Genomic DNA, 20,235 nt, shown 5'->3' on the forward strand with positions numbered 1-20,235 from the left:
TTGAGCACTCACTAGTTTAAACTTTAATTTTTAGTATGTTCTTAGCGTGCAATTGTGGTTGCTGTCGAGACACCAACAAAGAATTAAAGCAAGAGCCGTATAATTTGTATCATTTTTGTATAGTCTATTTTACGAAACTAGTCATAAATTTTTATCTATATAAACCATAAAGATACCGTTTTGAATTCTATAGTTTTACATATTCGGACAATAAAAAACATCGGGTCCCTCTCAGATTATTAAAAGTTGGTAAATACAAACTCGAACAACACTGGACATATAACACTGTTATTATTTATTTGACACAAATTTAAGACGCGATTTATGAAAAATAACAATTAAGAGGCTAAGTAGCAGCCAGCTGCTGCTAATCAAATGCCTATGATTAACTGATCAGCAAGTGCGACTACTTCAATAAAAGCTGAAAGCCAAATAATTTGCTGTACTGCACCATTTAGATGTATGTTCACACATGATTAAGGACAAAAGACATCAACAATGATCTTAGAGAAACTGTTGCTGAAATTGTTGCTGCCTATAAATCTGAAAAGGGTTATAAGGCCATTTCCAAACAATTTAAAGCTCTTCATTCTACAGTGAGGAAGATTATTTGCAAGCGAATAATTAAAATAATAATAAAAAAAGTAAACCATTAAATTCAGTTGCCAATTTTCCCAACAGTAGATGTCTCAGCAAATTCACCCCAAGGTCAGACCATGCAGTGGTCAGAGAACATCTGCAAAAGAAATAAAAAATAATTCAGGTACAGCTTACTTTCTACAGGCCTCATGTTAGCATGCTAAATGTTAAAGCTGATGACAAAGCAATAAAAAAATTACTAAACATATATAGTAAGTTGCATCTGAACAAACCAGTTCTGGAACAATGCCCTTTAGACAGACGAGACGAAAGCCGAGACCAAAGTTTGGCATAGTGTTTAAAGCTACGAATGGCAAAACCAAACACAGCATATCAGCACAAACAGCCCATACCAACATCAAACATGGTGCTGAGGGGTTGACCATGAACTCCTCTGTATACCAAATCATTCTAGAGTCAAATTTGAGGCCATTTTTCTAAAGATAAAACACCAGGACATGGAACAGGGTCAATAATTCTAACACACCAGCAAATCAACTCCAGAATGTCTTAAAAAGAATGGCCCAGTTATAGTCCAGGCCTTAACCCAATTTAAAATTATGTGGCAGGACCTTATGAGAGCTGTGCATAAACAAATGCCTTAATGAACTGAAGCAAAGTTTGAAGATGAACGAGCTAAAATTAACTGATAAAATCATACGAAACATGATAACTTCACGAAATTTCTGTAAAACTATTCAATCATAATGTATAATTTTGGCTTCTCTGTTTTGGCTTACTTCTTGTAAAATAAACAATGACCAGGTGTTATATGTCATGTGTTATTCATCTGAGGTTGTATTTACCTAATTGAAAGACCTGCTAAGGACCAGATGATTTCCATTATGTCCTGATTTGTAAAACCATAGAATTAAAAAAAGGGCTATTTTCTTTTTAGTATAACGTATATGATAATAATATAACATTTCTAAAAGAAAACGATCACATGATGTAGCTATATTGACAAATGATACATGTCCTTAGCGTGTTATTGGTGTTTTTTTTTTTCTCCTCCACAGCAAGATGCCAACAGCAGGTTTAACTCTCTACATTCACAGCACCAGATGCTGAAGGTCAGACTCTAATGTTGTATGGACAATAGTTTGTGGACACCTGACTATAAGATTTGTGTTTTTGAACATCCCATTTCACATTTAGACCACATTTATAATAACCTTCTCTCTACTGGGGAGATGTTCCCCTAGAATGTGGTGCGTGGTTGTGGAGATTTGTGGTCATTCAGCCACAAGGATATTAGTAAAGTCAGGTACTGTCATCATGTCAGTTCATCATCAAGGTTTTCAATAAAGCTCTTTATAAGGCCACTCAAGATCTTCCACTGCATCCCATGTAAACCATATCTTCATGGAGCTGTCTTTGTTCACAGGGGCATTCTCATGGTAGAACTGGTCCAGTTGGGTCAGGTATTATAGGTGAAAGGAAAATGTAATGCTAACACATCCAAGGACTATAGAACTATAGACTATCCTATAAAATCGTGTCTCAATGCTTTTGTCCATTCTATCTATTTACTCATCCATCCATCCATCCATCCATCCATCCATCCATCCATCCATCCATCCATCCATCCATCCATCCATCCATCCATCCATCCATCCATCCATCCATCCATCCATCCATCCATCCATCCATCCAGTGTACTATATGTGTGCTCATGTTCTTGTCTTTGTAGAATCAGCATGAGGAGCTGAAGAAGCAGTTCTATGAGCTGCAGGAGCAGCATCACGCTCAGGGCGAAGACCACAATAAGGTCCTGGATGAACACCAGCAGAGATACCAGCGATTACAGCAGAATAAAGAGATGGAGATTTCGAAACTCAAAGGTATCAGTTTATCATGCCACCTTTTTTTTTTTGTAATCTCTTCTATTACTTACCCTACATTTTAGCTTATTTTCTTCCAACATGCAGAGCAGCCTTTCTTTAGTTCCATCAAGCAAGGGTTTCCCAAACCCTTTGGACAAATAGTCTAAATGCACATTGTGAATATTCTTCTTTGACTTTTTTTTTTTTTTCCTATTCTTAAATTGAGGCTTTGTTTTCTTGAAATTTTTGGCACAGGTTTTCTGTTGCTCCACAGATTGCAAAAAATTCATTGTTGTTAAGGAACTAGTGGAGCTAGATGTACAAAAATATTTCTAGTACAGCATTTTGGGATCGCCAAAAACAACCTGAAATAGCATGTACACTTTGAATTGAATGGTTGTATGCTTGACTTTAATTTCCACTCACATGGTAAAAATACTAGTACACAAAATGGCTCTTCAGATTTCTAACATTTTATTATTTGTTTAAAAAATATACTTATAAAATCATGGCTTACGATCAGATCTGTAAATCAAATGACCACACGTGAGCTTTCATTAGTCACTATTGTATACTTCGTATTGGAGCTGTTCCATTTCTGTATTAACACCCTTATTAACTTCCTCTATTCACTTCGCCATGAAAGTCTATTTATTACTTTATCAGCTTGAGTGAATATTTATCAAATCAATCTTAAAAAAGATCTGCCGCATTGCTGCGCTCTGATCAATTGTGCACCTCGATATCTATGAAAGTGTGTTAAGCACGGTATTAAATTGCTCGTTATGTACAGTGTTCAAACATTTCTTCTGTAGAAAGTGTTTATAACCTGCGGGAGGAGAGCCGGCAGCTAAGGAAGGCTCATCAGGAGATACATGTCCAGCTTCAGGATACAAGGGTAAGGTCTTGAGGCCGCATGGGTAACGTAGTTAAGCAACATTGTGTACAAGTTTTAATTAGGTGCTCAATTTTATTTTAATTATTATTTAGTTTGAATCAAAAACAATAATCGAGGCATTCAAACCCTCTCGATAATTGAGAGGGTTTCGTGAAATGTTCTATTTTACAAAATATAATGACATTCATATTATCAAATAGCACATGGAATTCCATAGTAACCAAAAAAGTAATAAACAAATAATTTTGAGATTTATTTATTTATTTATTTATTTATTTATTTATTTATTTATGTATTAATTTTTTTTTTTTTTAACAAAATATTTTTTTTAATCGGATATATTTTGTACATGTCTAGAATACAGCTGTGTTAACAATAAATTACATTAAAATAATTTTAATCAACATAAAAAAAAGTTAGACCTGAATGTTATATTTCTTTATAAACATAGTTTTTTTTTTATATTGTCCTCCTGTACATTGAAAATCTGTTTATTTTTCTTTATATAAAGGATATTTAGAAAAAGTGTGATTTTTAAGTAGTTTCTTAAGTATTTTTTTAAGTAAATTTTTTTATTAACTAATTTGGAAATGTTTTTTCTTAATAATTAAAGCATGATAAGAATATTCAGTCGAGTGGCCAAGCTATTGAATGATGATATATGCTGATTTTTTTTAGCTTATTTGGTAAAAAAAAATGGTTTAGTCCAAAAATTGTTCCATATAATTTAGTGTCTAATTCCATTTCATTTACTGACAATTTGTCACCATTGCATGTTGCACAAATGTTGTCTGATGTGTGTGATTTGTCTAATTGTGTTGACTTGAGTGATCATTTGTTGTGCAAAATGCCCTGAGGCTGGTTGTCTTGCGCTGATCCTCTTTTTAGCAACAACACAAGGACTTAAAAGCAGCCCATGATCATCTTGCATTGTCCCTGGAGAACCACAAGAGTGCGCTAGCTGTGGCTCAGGTGTGTGTGTGTGTGTGTGTGTGTGTGTGTGTGTGTGTGTGTGTGTGTGTGTGTGTGTGTGTGTGTGTGTGTGTGTGTGTGTGTGTGTGTGTGTGTGTGTGTGTGTGTGTGTGTGTGTGTGTGTGTGTGTGTGTGTGTTTGTCTACTGGAACGAGACTCTATGTTACTTTTTAAAGCAATGCTGCTATTAATATTGCTAATGACCTAGTCTGGCTCTTTTTTCCCCCCTGCCTTGCACCTGTTCTTTCTAACTGATACTTTTTTTTAAAGATAAATCTATTGACCTTTGTGAATTGCATGGCAATAATAACAAAAACAAGTCAGTAAAAAAAAAAATTCGACAATAACAATGGTAACAAGAGTTGCATTAAATTGGGAATTGCTTTCACCTACTGCTTTCTAACAGTTCCACTGGTTTGTGTTTCTCTTTCTTTTTCTTCCACGCATCACCGGAAACTCCTGAAAGCTTGAAAGGTTTATGGTTTGCTGTCAATCAAACAACAGGTTTAGGATAACATGCTTCAGCACTAATCCTAGTTGCTGTGGAAATGATTGGCATGTATTTCTGTTTCGGAGAATGATTTTTCTGGACTCTCTCTGTTCTCTGTTCAGCCTCTGTCTGCATTTTGTCTATTTATTTTATGTGTATTCATTGTCCTGTCATCCCAGTACCTTGTCATTCCCATCACCATATATATATATATATATTTTTAATGATGAACAACAGTTCTATTAATGCATCTTACACTGTATATATTGAGGCTTATTCAGTTTGCACTGCAATAATGTCAAAGGGTATCGTTAAGTAATAAATCATAGTTCATTCATGTAATTCATGATAATTTTTAGTAATCATTAATTCAAATGACTACACTACTCACATACATTTTAATTTGTTAGCGTTACAGGAAAGAGCTCATGAGTGTAAATAAGTGTTACGGCTGTTGGAGTGTTAGTGTTTAACAGGACTCTCTTGGTTTGTAGGTCCAGGTGGATGAGTATAAGCAGCTGAAGGAGACTCTGAATAAAATGCCGAATCTAAAGCATCCTGAAGAACATCATCCTGCTGCGGCTCAAAGCAGACAATCAGAGGTGCACCAAAATTCGGAAGTAACCCACTTGTACACCATAGCTTTTCCGTCAAAAAAACAGCCATAAAATTCCAACATTTTTCAACAACATTCTGTTATACAGATCAAGAAAAATGCAACAAACTGGAATTAACAGCAGTTAAGAAGACAACACTCCCCACTAAATACCAATAAAAACCATTACACACAGAGAAAACACACGCTAGTCAAACTTAACATGCTCCAATTACACTAGCTAAAGAGACAACATTTCTCAAACAAACACCAGTTAAAACCAAAGACATTTAAAAAAAACACCAATGAAACACCAATACAAACCCAACAATCTCCAGCAGACACCGGTAAAACACTAATACAAAAGCAACAATCTTTAGAAACTACCAGTAAACACCAATACAAACCCAGCAATCTCCATCAGACACCAACAAAACCACCAGAAAACACCAATACAAACCCAACAATCTCCATCAGACACCAACAAATCCACCAGTAAACACCAATACAAACCTAACAATCTCCAGCAGAAACCAATACAAACCCAACAATCTCCAGCAGACACCAATAAAACACCATTACACACCAATACAAACCCAACAATCTCCAGCAGACACCAACAAAACACCAATACAAACCAAACAATCTCCAGCAGACACCAATAAAACACCAATACAAAACCAAAGATCTTCAGAAACCACCAATAAAACACTAATACAAACCCAAAAGTCTCTAGAAAACCACCAGTAAACACCAATACAAACACAACAATCTCCATCAGACACCAACAAAACACCATTAAACACCAATACAAACCAATCTCCAGCAGACACCAGTAAAACACCAATATAAACCCAACAATCTCCATCAGACACCAACAAAACACCAATAAAATCCCAACACTCTTTAACAAACACCAATAATAACCCTATAATCCCCAACAAACACCAATAAAAACCTAATAATAATAATAATAATAATAATCTTTATTTTATGTAGCACTTTATAAGCAAAAATAAATAAATAAATAAATAAATAATTGGAGCAGATTTAAAAACATTAAAAGATTTAGCCTGTCTAATCTCAGTAGGTAAAGAATTCCAAAGTTTTGGTGCAAACTGGTAGGAGGAACAACTAAAAGATCAGAATCAGAGGAACGGAAGTAAAGCCTTGGAGTGTAGACAGTTAAATGTTGTGACAAGTAATGAGGCACCATACCATGTAGGGCCTTATAGGTTGTGTCCCATGTTATCTTTTTCGGTTGTTGATAAAGATAACATGGGTCGCAATCTTGTTTTTAACTGTATTCTGAACATGAGAGTCGATTGTTAAGTTTCAAAAATCACCCCCAATTTTTGTTTTGTTATTATTTATTAGTCTGAAACTCCAGAACACAGCCTCCCGCTTTTAATATTTGCAAACCAGCTTTATTAGTTTGATGGTGCGAACCAATAAGCATTACCGATATCACTATTAAGACGGCGGAATTGAGACATCCATATTTTTATCTCAGAAATGCATTGTTTAATTAAGCCAATGGCTGAATTATTGTCAGCTTTAGCCACAGACAGCAATTACCAAACACTAATAAAATCCTAACACTCTCCAACAAACATCAATAACCCCATAATCTCCAACAAACACCAAAAAAATACCTCATACACTTCAAAACAGATAAACAACCCAACAATCCCCAACAAGCATCAGTAAAAACCCAGCACTCTCCATTAAACACCATTATTAACCCCATAATCTCCAACAAACACTAATAAAAACCCAATACTCTCCAACACAATTAAAAAACACAGTATCCAACAAACAGAGGTAAAAACCCAACACTCTTCAACAAACACCAATAAAAACCCAACACTCACTAATACAAAAAATATGGTGTTCAATTTGGTGTTAATTGTATTTCATTTTGCACATTGCATTCCTGGTTAATTCATTTACGCTCATACTTATATTAGAGTTTGAATTTAGTGTCTCTGTCCATAAACGGTGGCCTCTGACTATTAATGTTCTGCATATTTTCAAAATGTTCCGTTTTCCTTATCACCATGGAACAGCAGGGGCAGAAACAAGAAGAGAGAAGTGTGGACGGAGCACAGAAAGAAGAGAATAGGCATGAAGGCATGCCTCATTCAACAGAACAGCATGATCAGCGTCATCATGAGGAAGAAGAGAAAGAACCAGAACAAAACCTTCCTGATGAAAATGCGTTAGAGAGGGAGAGTCACATTGAACAGCCGGTCAGCTGATTTTAGTTTCTGTCTTGTTATCTGTCCATTTATAATTTTCCACTGTCACCTGCCATCAAGACAAAGCCCTGAACAGGGAATTGGGTTTAATTGCTGGTTCTTTATATGTTTTAATACATTTATATCTAAACTGATCGTCTGGCCAATGGGACACCTGGGTGGAAATGACTGTTGTGATGATGACTGTGTGTGCTTTCATTTCCAGGTGATTGCAAGTCAAGGAAACCACATCAAATCTGCCTACGAGCAGCAACAGGAAGAGCAGCAGCGTTTAGCCGCTCAGTTGGAGGAGGAACGGCGGCAGCTCCGTCAGAGACAGGAAGAACTGCAGAGAGAGCGGCTGGAAAGAGAGCGAGAGGGAAAAGAACGGATGGAGAGAGAGAGGGAAGAGAAAGAGCGGCTCGAACGGGAGAGAGAGGCGAGAGAGCGGGTGGAAAGAGAGAAGGAGGAGAGACGGCAACGTGAAGAACAGCAGCAAAAAGAACTCCGTGAACAGCACCTCCAAGAGGAACAGCGCAGGTTCTGTACAGTACACATGCATGTTAGGGGTAGCAATATTTATTCAAAAATAGTTCTCATTCATTTGATAGTGATGTGATGATGTAGGCGTTGGACTTTGGATCAGAAGGTTATAAATTCATGTCCTAGTTTTAACAAGCTGCCTTTCTTGGGACCCTGAGCAGGGCCCTTAACCTTGACTTATTAAGGATTAGCATCTCATTCAGGGTGTTTCCTACCTAGACTTCCTGAGATTGGCTCTGTAGCCATCATTACCATTACCAATATAAAGCAGTTGCTGATGAGGAATTAATTGCTAGGGAATGACTGTATTATTTTATGTCTCATCCAGAAAAAAATCACTGTATGAAAACATGGAACCTGGTGGTGTCCACCAAGTAGAAGGTAAGTGATTGTTAAAAGTTTACACTAAGCAGTTCTTTAATATTAAAAACATGTTCATAATACCAAAACATAGATATATTATAGGAGGCATCACTTTTAGCCTGCGAAAGCATCTCAAACAACCAATCTTAAATCAGTTAATTAAAGAAGAATCAGAACGGGCCGTGTTTGCAAATAGAATTGTTTTAGTGTCACAGTGTATGATCAGGCATTGACTTCACTTCTTCGGAATACAAATTCATTTGGTTTTCTATCTATTGTACTCAACCCATTAATTTAATCTTTAATCCAATGGTTCTTATTCTTTCTGTGTCTGACTACGGCTCATCAAAATTGTAGGTTGTATTTTTTTCTGTAAATGAGATGTCCCCAGCCAATGGGTACTAGAGGTCGACAGATTATCGGTTTTTGCCGATTAATCAGCACCGATAGTTGTTTGCTGGAACTATTGACTATCTGCAAAAGCTTATCCCGATAGTTTTTCCGGCTTCCAGTCCACTGCCATTGCAACAGCGGCCTCTATAGGCGAATCGCTGATGTGAGACTGCTTTGCACGGAGAGCGCTATATTATATTTTATTATTCATTATTTATTAATTTTATAATTACATTTATCAATTAATACATTTATATTTTTTATTTAATACATTTTAATGATTCAGTACTGTTTTTTTTATTTATTTAAATTTCAATACAATTTTACATTGTGGTGTTTTTTTATTTTTATTCTGTATTCATTTTAAAAGCTATGATAAATATTCACAAGTATCAAATTTTAATGGAAAATATATGAAGTCATTCAGCATAAAAGAAGTATGATCTCAGGCACAACAAAGACTTCTGAACTCATGACTTATAATAAATATAAAAAAATAGAAATTCAAATCGGCATTTGAATCTTGAGCAGTTTTGCCTGTAGACACACACTATAGGAATTATAAGGAAATGCACAGATCATATAATTGGAAAAACTGTTTTCTGTATATGTGATGATGTGATTTCTTCCATTCTAAAGAGATTAATGTCCACCATGAGGACCTACATCGACAAGAGGGGGAGAAGCACATGCGTAATAAAGAGGTCAGGGTGTCTCTCTGTCTATTAAAAAATCATGCATAAGAAATTTTTATATCTGTCGTGCATTTGATCGCATACAGTGTAGTGCGTTCATGATCTGTGTGATTAGCAGAACGTGGAGGCGGACATCGATCCAGCGGACGATCCGAACAATCAGGGGGAGGATGAATTTGAGGAAGCTGAGCAGCAGGTCCATGAGGAAGAGGAGGAAGAAGAGCCACCTGGACACCCTGATACACACTTAATTAAAGAGAATCAGCACCATGCTCCAGCTGATGAACATCTGGTGGTGAGTCTGATACAGAGGAGTCATAGGTTCAGTTTAGCATTTTAATTTTTGATTTCTTTCTTTTTTTAGTTTGAAGACTACCGCCAGGTATTATTGTCTTTTACAAATCATATTACTGTAATAATGGTTTATTATGGCAGAGTCTGATTATTATACTAGTAGTTTGGCCCATGTATTATAATGATACTTGTGTGTTGGATTGCATTCTACTTTGTCCACTTGTGGAAGTGGGGACGTGGTCGAGCGGCGGTTTATGAATGGAGGGTGGAGCCGGAGGACGGAAACAGCCAGGATCAAACACCTGCGCATAACAAGTGTTCTCGGTTCTCTGCATGAGGAAGATAATAAAAGTGGGAGAGATGAGCGCCTCGATAGAGAGAGAGATAAAGAAAGAGAGAGAGTGCTAAAAAAACCAGAGCCCTGTGTGTGTGATTGTGTTTATGTGCACTTAAACCGGAAAGTAAAAGCAAAAAGAGTCTGTTGCAAAACTAAAGCCAGTTTTTGTGTTTGAAACCTGTTACCTGCCTCCTATGCCCTCTTTCTCGATCCAACGAGTGCTCCAAACTGGTGCTGAAAGCCAGGATTGAACTAAAATGGCCATGCACATTTTTGCTTTCCCTTGCCAGAGGCTCTCGTCTCTCACGCTTTAATCCAATCCATCATGTGCTGCAACAGAGAACGCTCATTAGTACAATTGCGCACATCCTTACCACTCACTTTTTGCTCCACCCTTAATTCACACACCGGCACTCAACCACACCTCTGATTCCACAGGTTTATTTACTGTAATGTTAATATTATGCCAATATTAGGCCTAAAATGTTTTTGTTTAATATAATGCTAAATTATTGTTAGTTGCTGGTTTAGGGTTGGTTTACTCCAGAATAATGCTAGAGGTTAAATTGGTTTAATAGTAATAGGTGTTTTAAGCTTTTTTTATTTTATGATTACCATATTTATGGTGATGTCATGTAATAGTATAAGATCAGCCATTTTTTTTATTTTTTTTATTTGTTTTGAGTTAATATACTGAAGTTTACAAAATGGCCTAATTTTAAAGTACTTTAAGGTTCTCCCTAAAGTAAAAAAAAAAAAAAAAAAAAAAAGGAAAATAATTAGTTGGAAGAGTAACAAAAGAATTTTGTCCTGAGATTTCAGGAGATCTCATGTTTCATAACGAAGCATTCTGTTATTTAGACCTGGAGACACGTAGAATGAAAAATAATCGATTATGTTGTGTGTTTGTGCAGATGGCAGGAAACCCAGACCAGCAGGAAGACAATTTGGAAGAGCAATATCAGGAAGAGGGAGAAGATGAGGTGTCTGTCTCAATCTCTCTCTCACTCAATCTCTCTCATTCTTTCTGTTTCTCCCTCTCATCTCTCTCATGTCAAGTCAAGTCAAGTCAAGTTTATTTGTATAGCGCTTTTCACAACAGACATTGTCTCAAAGCAGCTTTACAGAAAACAACAGTGAAGGTGAATGGTGTGCGTTTGTCCCTGATGAGCAGCCGTGGCGACAGTGGCAAGGAAAAACTCCCTTAGATGATATGAGGAAGAAACCTTGAGTGGAACCAGACTCAAAGGGGAACCCATCCTCATATGGGTGACATCAAAAGTTTGGTCATAAATCTTTCAACAATACAGAACAATTTGTGATCATCATAGATCCAGCATCAGCTTCTCCATGCCAGGGCCTTTAAACACTCGGCATCTACTTCTCCATGATCATCCATAGGTCCATAATCTTCACGAGGTGGGACGTGACTGGAGCTGGCCAAACCTCAGGAAGCCTCGGGATGGGGAGAGAAAGAGAAGCAGTGGAGAGGAATTAGCGTAGCTGCTGTTCATGATATTAACAGCACAAGTTGATAATGTGCATGTGATCAGATGTTCTGGAGCACAAGGTTGTGATGTGATGTGTGTGATGTGTGTTATGTGTAGGCTTTGCTAAAAAGATATGTTTTTAATCTACACTTAAACTGGGAGAGTGTATCTGAACCCCGAACACTGTCAGGAAGACTATTCCAGAGTTTAGGAGCTAAATGTGAAAATGCTCTACCGCCTTTAGTGGACTTTGCTATTCTAGGAACTACTAGAAGCCCAGAGTTTTGAGATCTCAGGGAGCGTGACGGATTGTAGCGTGTTAAGAGACTGGATAGATACATGGGAGCCAAAGCATTTAGTGCTTTATAAGTGAGTAGCAGTAGTTTGTAGTCTATTCGAAACTTAATAGGAAGCCAATGTAGGGACGATAAGATTGGGGTTATATGATCGTATTTTCTTGACCTAGTAAGAACTCTTGCTGCGGCATTCTGAACTAACTGAAGCTTGTTTATTAATGATGCAGGACATCCACCTAGTAATGCATTACAGTAGTCTATTCTAGAGGTCATAAACGCATGGACGAGCTTCTCTGCATCAGATATAGATAACATATTTCTTAGCTTCGAAATATTTCTAAGGTGAAAGAAGGCTGTTTTTGTAACTTGATTGATGTGATTTTTAAAAGATAAGTTGCTGTCTAAAATAACTCCCAGGTCTTTTACCGTTGAACTAGTAGTTACAGAACAACCGTCTAAATGCAGGCTGAGATGCTGGAGCTTCTGTGTACTATTTTTTGGGCCGATGAGCAAAATCTCAGTTTTATCAGGATTTAATAGCAGAAAGTTATGGGTCATCCAATCTCTTATTTCTTCAACACACTCAGTTATGCGAGCTAATTGAGCTGTATCGCCTGGTTTGGATGAAATATATAGCTGGGTATCATCAGCATAACAATGGAAGCTAATTCCATGCCTTCTAATAATATTTCCTAATGGAAGCATGTATATTGTAAAAAGCAGGGGTCCCAGAACTGACCCTTGTGGCACGCCATAATTTACTAGCATTATCCTGGATAGCTCTCCATTTAAATCTACGAAATGGTAACGATTGGACAGGTAGGATTTAAACCAGCTTAATGCCTGTCCCTGAATACCGATGTAATTCTGTAAGCGATCGAGGAGAAGATCATGATCTATAGTGTCGAACGCAGCACTAAGATCTAGTAAAACTAATAGGGAGATGTAGCCTTGGTCTGAAGCTAAAAACAGGTCGTTAGTGATTTTAACTAGAGCAGTTTCTGTGCTATGATGGGGCCTAAAACCTGACTGAAACTCTTCAAAGATATTGTTCTCCTGCAAGTGGTTACATAGCTGGGCAGCGACAATCTTTTCTAAAATCTTAGACATAAATGGGAGATTTGAAATTGGTCTGTAATTCGATAGCGTGTTTGGATCCAGATTAGGTTTTTTAATGAGGGGCTTAATAACTGCTAACTTGAGGGATTTAGGGACATGACCTAACGATAGTGAGGAGTTAATAATATTTAAAAGAGGCTCACCAGCTGTATATAACACTTCCTTCAGTAGTTTAGTGGGAATTGGATCTAACTGACATGTTGTTGATTTAGCTTTCATAATAGCATCATACAGCTCTTCCTGTCCTATACATGTAAAACAGTGTAGTTGTGGGGTTGTAAGTACGATTGTGTCGGGAGATGCTGTCAGAGGTTGAACTGCCACAATTGTTTTTCGAATGTTATCTATTTTTTCAGTGAAGAAATTCATAAAGTCTTCACTACTAAACTGTGATGGAACACATTTTTCAGATCCCTGATTTGTTGTTAATTTAGCGACTGTACTGAAAAGGAACCTGGGATTGTTTTTGTTATTTTCTATGAGTTTGCTCAGGTGTTTAGCTCTAGCAGCTTTTAGCGCCTGTCTGTAGCTAAGCATACTGTCTTTATACGCAATTCTAAATACCTCCAATTTAGTTTTCCTCCATTTTCTCTCCAGATTACGTGTTGTTCTCTTTAGGGCATGCGTATGACTATTATACCAAGGTGCAGGTGCTTGTTCTCGAACCTTTTTTAACCGGATGGGGGCAACAGTGTCTAAAGTGCTAGTGAGGATAAGGTCTATGTTGTTCGCCATCTCATCAAGATGATCAGCATTTATGGGTTTAATGTGAAACTGAGATAAATCAGGCAGGTTATTTATGAATCTGTCCTTAGTGGTTGGAATAATAGTCCTACCAGGTCGATAACGTGGTGAAACACGGTTAATCTGCTCTACCGGTAGTGTGTACAGTAGGAGATAATGGTCTGTGATGTCATCACTCTGGGGTAAAATATCTATATCAGTGACGTCTGCTCCGTGGGATATTATTAAGTCTAGTGTGTGGTTAAAACGGTGGGTTGGTCTGGTGACGTTTTGTTTAACTCCAAAAGAGTTTAGTAAATCGACAAATGATAATCCTAGGGCATCGTTTTCATCATCTACATGAATATTAAAATCTCCTACAAGCAGCACTTTATCAAAGCTGATCAGGAGGTCTGAGAGAAAACAAGCAAACTCATGAAGAAAATCAGCGTAGGGTCCTGGGGGTCTGTACACGGTGACCAGAGCGAGTTTTCTATGCATCTCTGAAAGTGCAATTTTAAGAACGAGCACTTCAAATGATTTAAAGCTGAATCCTAATCGCTGACTAACATTAAGAGAAGCACTATAAATGGTTCCTACACCCCCCCCACGACCAGTCTGACGGGGCTCATGCTTATAAACATATCCTGACGGTGTCGACTCGTTTAGACCCATATAATCACCTGGTTTAATCCAGGTCTCAGTGAGACAGAGTGCATCGAGATTATTCTCTGTGATCATCTCATTTACAATCAGTGCTTTGGGTGCAAGTGATCTAATGTTTAAAAGACCGAACTTTAGAACTTTGTTGAGTTTGTTTATCTGGCATTTTTCAGTTTTAACTGCAATAAGATTATTTCTGGATCTTGTGTATGTAATTCTTGGTTTTACTACACGAGGAATAGATACGGTTTCTATAAACTGAGCTGTGTGTGAACTTGTAACTATTTGGTCTGTAGTATGCGTGTTCTTATAGTTGAAGATTTCTTGATGTCTTACCAGTCAGATGGTGTGTAGTATCCTAGAGATGTTATCTGATAGCACTGCTGCTCCAACTCTGCTGGGGTGCAGGCCATCAGGGCGGAAGAACCTAGGACGCTCCCAGAAACAGTTCCAGTTATTAACAAAGAGAAGTTTATGTTCTCGACACCATGACTGTAACCATTCATTTAGAGCTAAAAGTCTACTAAACTTCTCAGCCCCTCGCTGGTAAGTGGGAAGAGGTCCTGACACAATGATCCTCGTTGTGGGTGATGTGCTGCGTACCGTCTCCACCAGGATCCTGAAGTCCCTCTTTAAGATCTCCGTTTGCCGCAGCCTGGTGTCGTTTGATCCGGCATGGAGAACAACCGCTCCGAAGTTCTCGTTCAGGATCGCGGGTACCTGCGCAGCGACATCCAGAACACGAGCACCAGGAAAACAGCGAGTGTGCACCTTACCTTTAGCTCGGGTAGCGCGGACATGCCGGACGATGGAATCTCCGAGAATAACAGTGTCGCGTTCCGTCTCGCGGAGGGGGACGAAGCGGTTCTCGGTCGAGATCTCGAAGGCCGGTGGTGGAGGTGGAGACGTCCTCGATCGGGGCTTGGCTTGTCTCTTCCGCCGCGGTCGCATCCAGGGTCCATGTTGCACCGGTGCCGGAGTTGTAGGTGCGCTGGGCCTGGGCATAGAAGCACGCGGAGTTGATGTGCTGGGAGCGTTAGGTTCAACCTGGGAGTTTACCTGGGATGAGTGCGCGTCCGCCCGGGATGTTTCCAGCGCCGCTTTCCGCTCTCGCAGCCGGTCATGCTTTACATGCAGCTCGCGAATCTGTTTCTCCAATGCCTCCATCTCCAACGCCACCGTTTGCAACTCGAACGAGTCCTCACCTGTGCTCGAATGCAGACAAACAACCGGCATAGTGCTTATCGTCACGAACAGATTTATTATACAGAGATGTGAGTGAGAAAAAATAAATATAAACAACACTAGTTATAGTCGAGTTAACTAACTACAGGCACAAGTCAGGAAGACAAAAACAATTAAGGATTATTAAAAGAGGAAAAACGGATAGATAGATAGCAACATGTCTCTCTCTGCTTCTGTCTTACACACCTACACACTTATGCACACACAATGATCAGGCATAACATTGACATTATACCATTATGAGCGGTGAAGTGATAACACTGATTATATCTTCAGCATGGCACCTGTTAGCGGGTGGGATTTATTAGGCAGTAAGTGAACATTTTCTCCTCAAAGTTGACATGTTAGAAGCAGGAAAAGTGGGCAAGTGTAAGGATTTGAGCGAGTTTGACAAGGACCTGATTGCGATACCGAACTTGGTCAGAGCATTTCCAAAACTGCAGTTCCCGGTCCGACTCACTGATGCACGTGAGGAGCGAAGGCTGGCCCGTCTGGTCCGATCTAACAGACGAGCTACTGTGGCTCAAATTGCTGAAAAAGTTAATTCTGATGTTCGAACTGTCAGGACTGTTTTGGCATCAAAAGGGGGACCAACACAATATTAGGCAGGTGGTCATAATATTATGCCGGTTCAGTGGCCATAGAATTAAGCCTGATCGGTGTATACACACCTCTATGAGCATTTCAAGCATTGTTGTCTTTCCTCTCAGGCTCAGGAAGATTTGGCTGTTGAGAAGAAAATGGAAGAGAGAGGAGAAGTAGAGGCAGATCCTTACAACGAAGAGAACGGAGAGCAGGTACAGTCTCATCCTATACAACATATTATACTTACACTGTTTTGACACCAGCTCCAGATTGAAACTAATATAAACCTAAATGCATGTTTAATTGATTTACATGACCGATTAAACCCTTTTAATGTATATATTTTTTGGTGTGTGTTGTATTGTGTATTGTATCTTCTGAGGGATTTTGGGCTTTTGCTTAAATAAGTATATTCCCTGTAGGAGTTTACATGAATTGGTATGAATATTTATTTGAGATAACATTGAAATAATAGATAATAATTTTAGTGTCTAAAACTGAGTGCTCTTGTGTGTGTGTGTGTGTGTGTGTGTGTGTGTGTGTGTGTGTGTGTGTGTGTGTGTGTGTGTGTGTGTGTGTGTGTGTGTGTGTGTGTGTGTGTGTGTGTGTGTGTGTGTGTGTGTGTGTGTGTGATAAGGAGTCTTGAAAGCTGTAAGTGTAATTGTAGACCCAGCTGTCTGAAAGGGAGATTACAGGTTTTCTGAGGTGTCTGATTCCCTCAGTAGCATTCAAAGACAATAGCAGCCTTTTATATTATATTTTGAAACGTGTAATATCCACACAGAAATTTATAAGTAAGAAAAACCCCACATTTACAATTTATTCTTTCATCTTAGCTACCTTGCTTCGATTTTGTACACACAATACACATAATGTAATGTAAAAAAAATCCCAGGCTGTGTTTTCAAAGATTTACATTCCATCATGTTCAAATTCTTATCACGTTGATAAACGGAAAACCGCGATACACGGACGCCACCCCAAAAAAAATTATTTATTTATTTATTTATTTTTGCCGTGAATCATCCTCCCACACACTTTAAACACACAGAAAACATTTGCAAGTATATAGCGAGATCAATTTTGTGTAAATTGTTACATACATCAGACTGTATCACAGTTATAGTACATGTACTGTACAGTATACAGTTCTGTGGTAGCGAAGCCTATGCGTAGTTTCTCTGCTTGTTAATTGGTTGTAGTGTCCACTGATGTCCAAAAAGAGTTAAAGATACACGTCACCGCGTTCTTTACTTTCTGTACTGTGCTGTATTAACATTTTACTTCATTCTATAATAAATAATTATATTTTTATTAATACATTTCATTCTTTCAACATAAAACTCTATAAAAACAATTCCCTATAAGTTTACTGGTCTATAGTGCTATCAGCGAGAGACCTGGAAAAAGAGCCACACAAATAAATTATGTGGCAAATGCAATTCCGCGATAAACCGGGGGCGCGAGATATGAACCGCGATAAATCGAGGGATTACTCTATTTTCTATAAATAATGTAAGCTGTTTGTAGCAGAGGTTGGGAAGTGAAGAAGTACAAATACTTAATTACTGTATTTTAAGTTGATTTTTTTCTGGTATCAGTTTTTACTTTACTTCACTTCACTATTTATTTAATTTTTTTTACTTATTACATTTCTGACACATATCTGTACCTCCTACTTTTTACATTTTAAAAACAGACTTGTTACTTTAGTTTTAATATATTTGGTGACATTAATAATATTTTTCTCCTCATTGCGCGCCGTTTTTCGACCCATCAACTGTTTCTTGTCATTGCGCGGCATCTCCTGGCTCTCACACACCACAGGCTAGTTAACGAAGCAAACAACGAGCAAGGCAGAACCCCTAGTCAGTAACTTGCCTGTATAACATTTCCAAATGCCCATGCATTCGTGTATGTGTGTAGGATGACGCCAGAGAGCAGGAGAACGCAGGCCCTGAGAAGCAGCCTGCCAAAGAACCTAATGAAGAGGAGAACTATGAAGAGGAAGAGGAGGAGCCAGAGGAAGAAGCCAATCACAGGGCAGAGATGTGAGCCTTTTCATTTGTGCACTGGTGTTACTGTAGAAAGATTAAACTGTGTAAAGCAGTAATTCCACTGGAATGATCACCTTCTTCTGGGGTAAGACACCCTCGAGCTGGACGTACTAGACTGATCAAAATCTGCTGATCTGGATAAATCTCTTTCTGTTCACTGTGCCTTTTATTTTGCCGGTTTGTAAATGGAGCACTGTTTAATAAGAAACCCGATCGTTCCGCTTTTACGCAAGAAACGATTTTAGATCAACGCTGTAGACAGAATGTTTATGATCAGAGTGCCATTTCTTTGAAAATATTCAATGTGTACCGTATACATGTAACTTGTTTTGTCTTTTTTTAAAGCTTGTTATGAGGATGGATGTTTTTGAAACGGATAGTGCTTTATAAGAATACTGTTAGTCACTATATGAATGTTTCTTGTTTGTTCCCAGATGGATTTTGCTAATAAGTATATTTGTATTGTATCTTTATATACGTGTTGAATTCTATTTTAGGAAACAAATACAGCATATTTGAAATGTGGCTATATTTAAATGTCGTATTTCTGTTGCTTTTCTTTTGTTTATATTTCATCTTCGTACTGAACATTAGCTAAAATTACTGTGCAATTAGTCTTAGGAACATCTTGGAATAGAAAGAAAAAAAAGCTCAACTTCATACTATGGCAATGATGCTGTTCATAAAAACTCAGGCTTATCCCAAATAACTCTTTTCACAGGAAGTATCGCATAATTATCACATATAATCAAGAATTTACTGCTTCGTGATACTTTTGAGATCCCGAAGCAAGAATTTTTCGTTAGATTCACATTTATGGCATTTGACTGACGCCCTCAATGAGTACATTCTGATGCTGGTTCATTAGGACACACACTATAAATACCACCAGTCTAAAACTCTTTAATAACCAATTGGTGGAAATAAGCAATTTGCGACCCCCAAAAAACTTAGTGATTACTGATATTCAGCATCCCAAGTTGCATATGAATATCAATTTATATGAAAGACATTAATGCACCTGTTTAGCAGGTTATAATAACTCTGGGCCTGAGTTTTTTTAATAAGTGATCTCTTTATTCCTAGTCTCACAATTTAAGGTGATAATGAATATATGTACTGAGAAGAACGTAATTCTACAATGACACTTGGTGTTATCATTGCTAAAGTAGAGGCCTGTGATGGACCGGTGTCCATGTTACTGATAAACTGGAGACTATAGGTTTTTATTATATTAGCCTTGTAGAGCGACAGTGCAAACTACAGACAGCACACATATCTAAGCTAAAGGAAGGTTTACATTTTAATTCTTTGGCCAAACAAGAGCTTTAAATAATGCCCTTTTTGCTCTAGCAAAATGACACCAACACATGCATGTGCCTATATTACATAATTTATAATTCACAATATAACCGAATATCGTTTATATACATATATACACAATATATACACAATATGAACAAAAGTATTGTGCCATTTGACTTGTTAAAGATGTCTCAGGATATAGTAGCTTTAAATTTTCCCTTTACTTGAACTAGGAGACCCAAACCTGTTCCACCATGACGATGCCCCTGTGCACAAAGCCAGCTTCATGAATATATTATTTACATGGGTTGAAGTAGAACAGGGTGCCCAGTACGTCGATCGCAATGGTAGTGTGCATTTTTATAATAGGTAGATCATTTTTGACTTGGTCATTTTATAAGTAGCTCGCATGCTGAAAAAGTGTGTGCACCCCTGAAGTAGATCACGTGTGGCCTGCTGTATAACTC

General features: G+C 37.9%; 1 protein-coding gene across 6 annotated transcripts in view; it reads left to right on the top strand.

Annotated features, from left to right (window-relative positions):
- The window catches only part of golim4a (golgi integral membrane protein 4a), a 29,203-nt gene extending 9,941 nt beyond the window's left edge, over positions 1–19,262 (top strand). Inside the window, exons 4-16 of one of the 6 annotated variants that reach the window (XM_083552994.1) lie at positions 1,659–1,712; positions 2,333–2,483; positions 3,281–3,363; positions 4,252–4,335; positions 5,320–5,445; positions 7,490–7,672; positions 7,887–8,200; positions 8,532–8,584; positions 9,599–9,663; positions 9,773–9,949; positions 11,200–11,268; positions 16,532–16,618; positions 18,333–19,262. In XM_083552994.1, coding sequence (XP_083409120.1) covers positions 1,659–1,712; positions 2,333–2,483; positions 3,281–3,363; positions 4,252–4,335; positions 5,320–5,445; positions 7,490–7,672; positions 7,887–8,200; positions 8,532–8,584; positions 9,599–9,663; positions 9,773–9,949; positions 11,200–11,268; positions 16,532–16,618; positions 18,333–18,461 — 1,575 coding nt within the window. In that variant the 3' untranslated portion in view covers positions 18,462–19,262. The remainder of the gene's footprint in view (positions 1–1,658; positions 1,713–2,332; positions 2,484–3,280; positions 3,364–4,251; positions 4,336–5,319; positions 5,446–7,489; positions 7,673–7,886; positions 8,201–8,531; positions 8,585–9,598; positions 9,664–9,772; positions 9,950–11,199; positions 11,269–16,531; positions 16,619–18,332) is intronic. The other 5 variants (XM_083552993.1, XM_083552996.1, XM_083552995.1 and 2 more) reach the window with 5 other exon arrangements.
- The last annotated feature ends 973 nt before the right edge of the window (positions 19,263–20,235 follow it).

This window comes from Silurus aristotelis (genome assembly GCF_946808225.1).
Source record: "Silurus aristotelis genome assembly, chromosome: 10".
In the NCBI taxonomy this organism is placed as follows: domain Eukaryota; kingdom Metazoa; phylum Chordata; class Actinopteri; order Siluriformes; family Siluridae; genus Silurus; species Silurus aristotelis.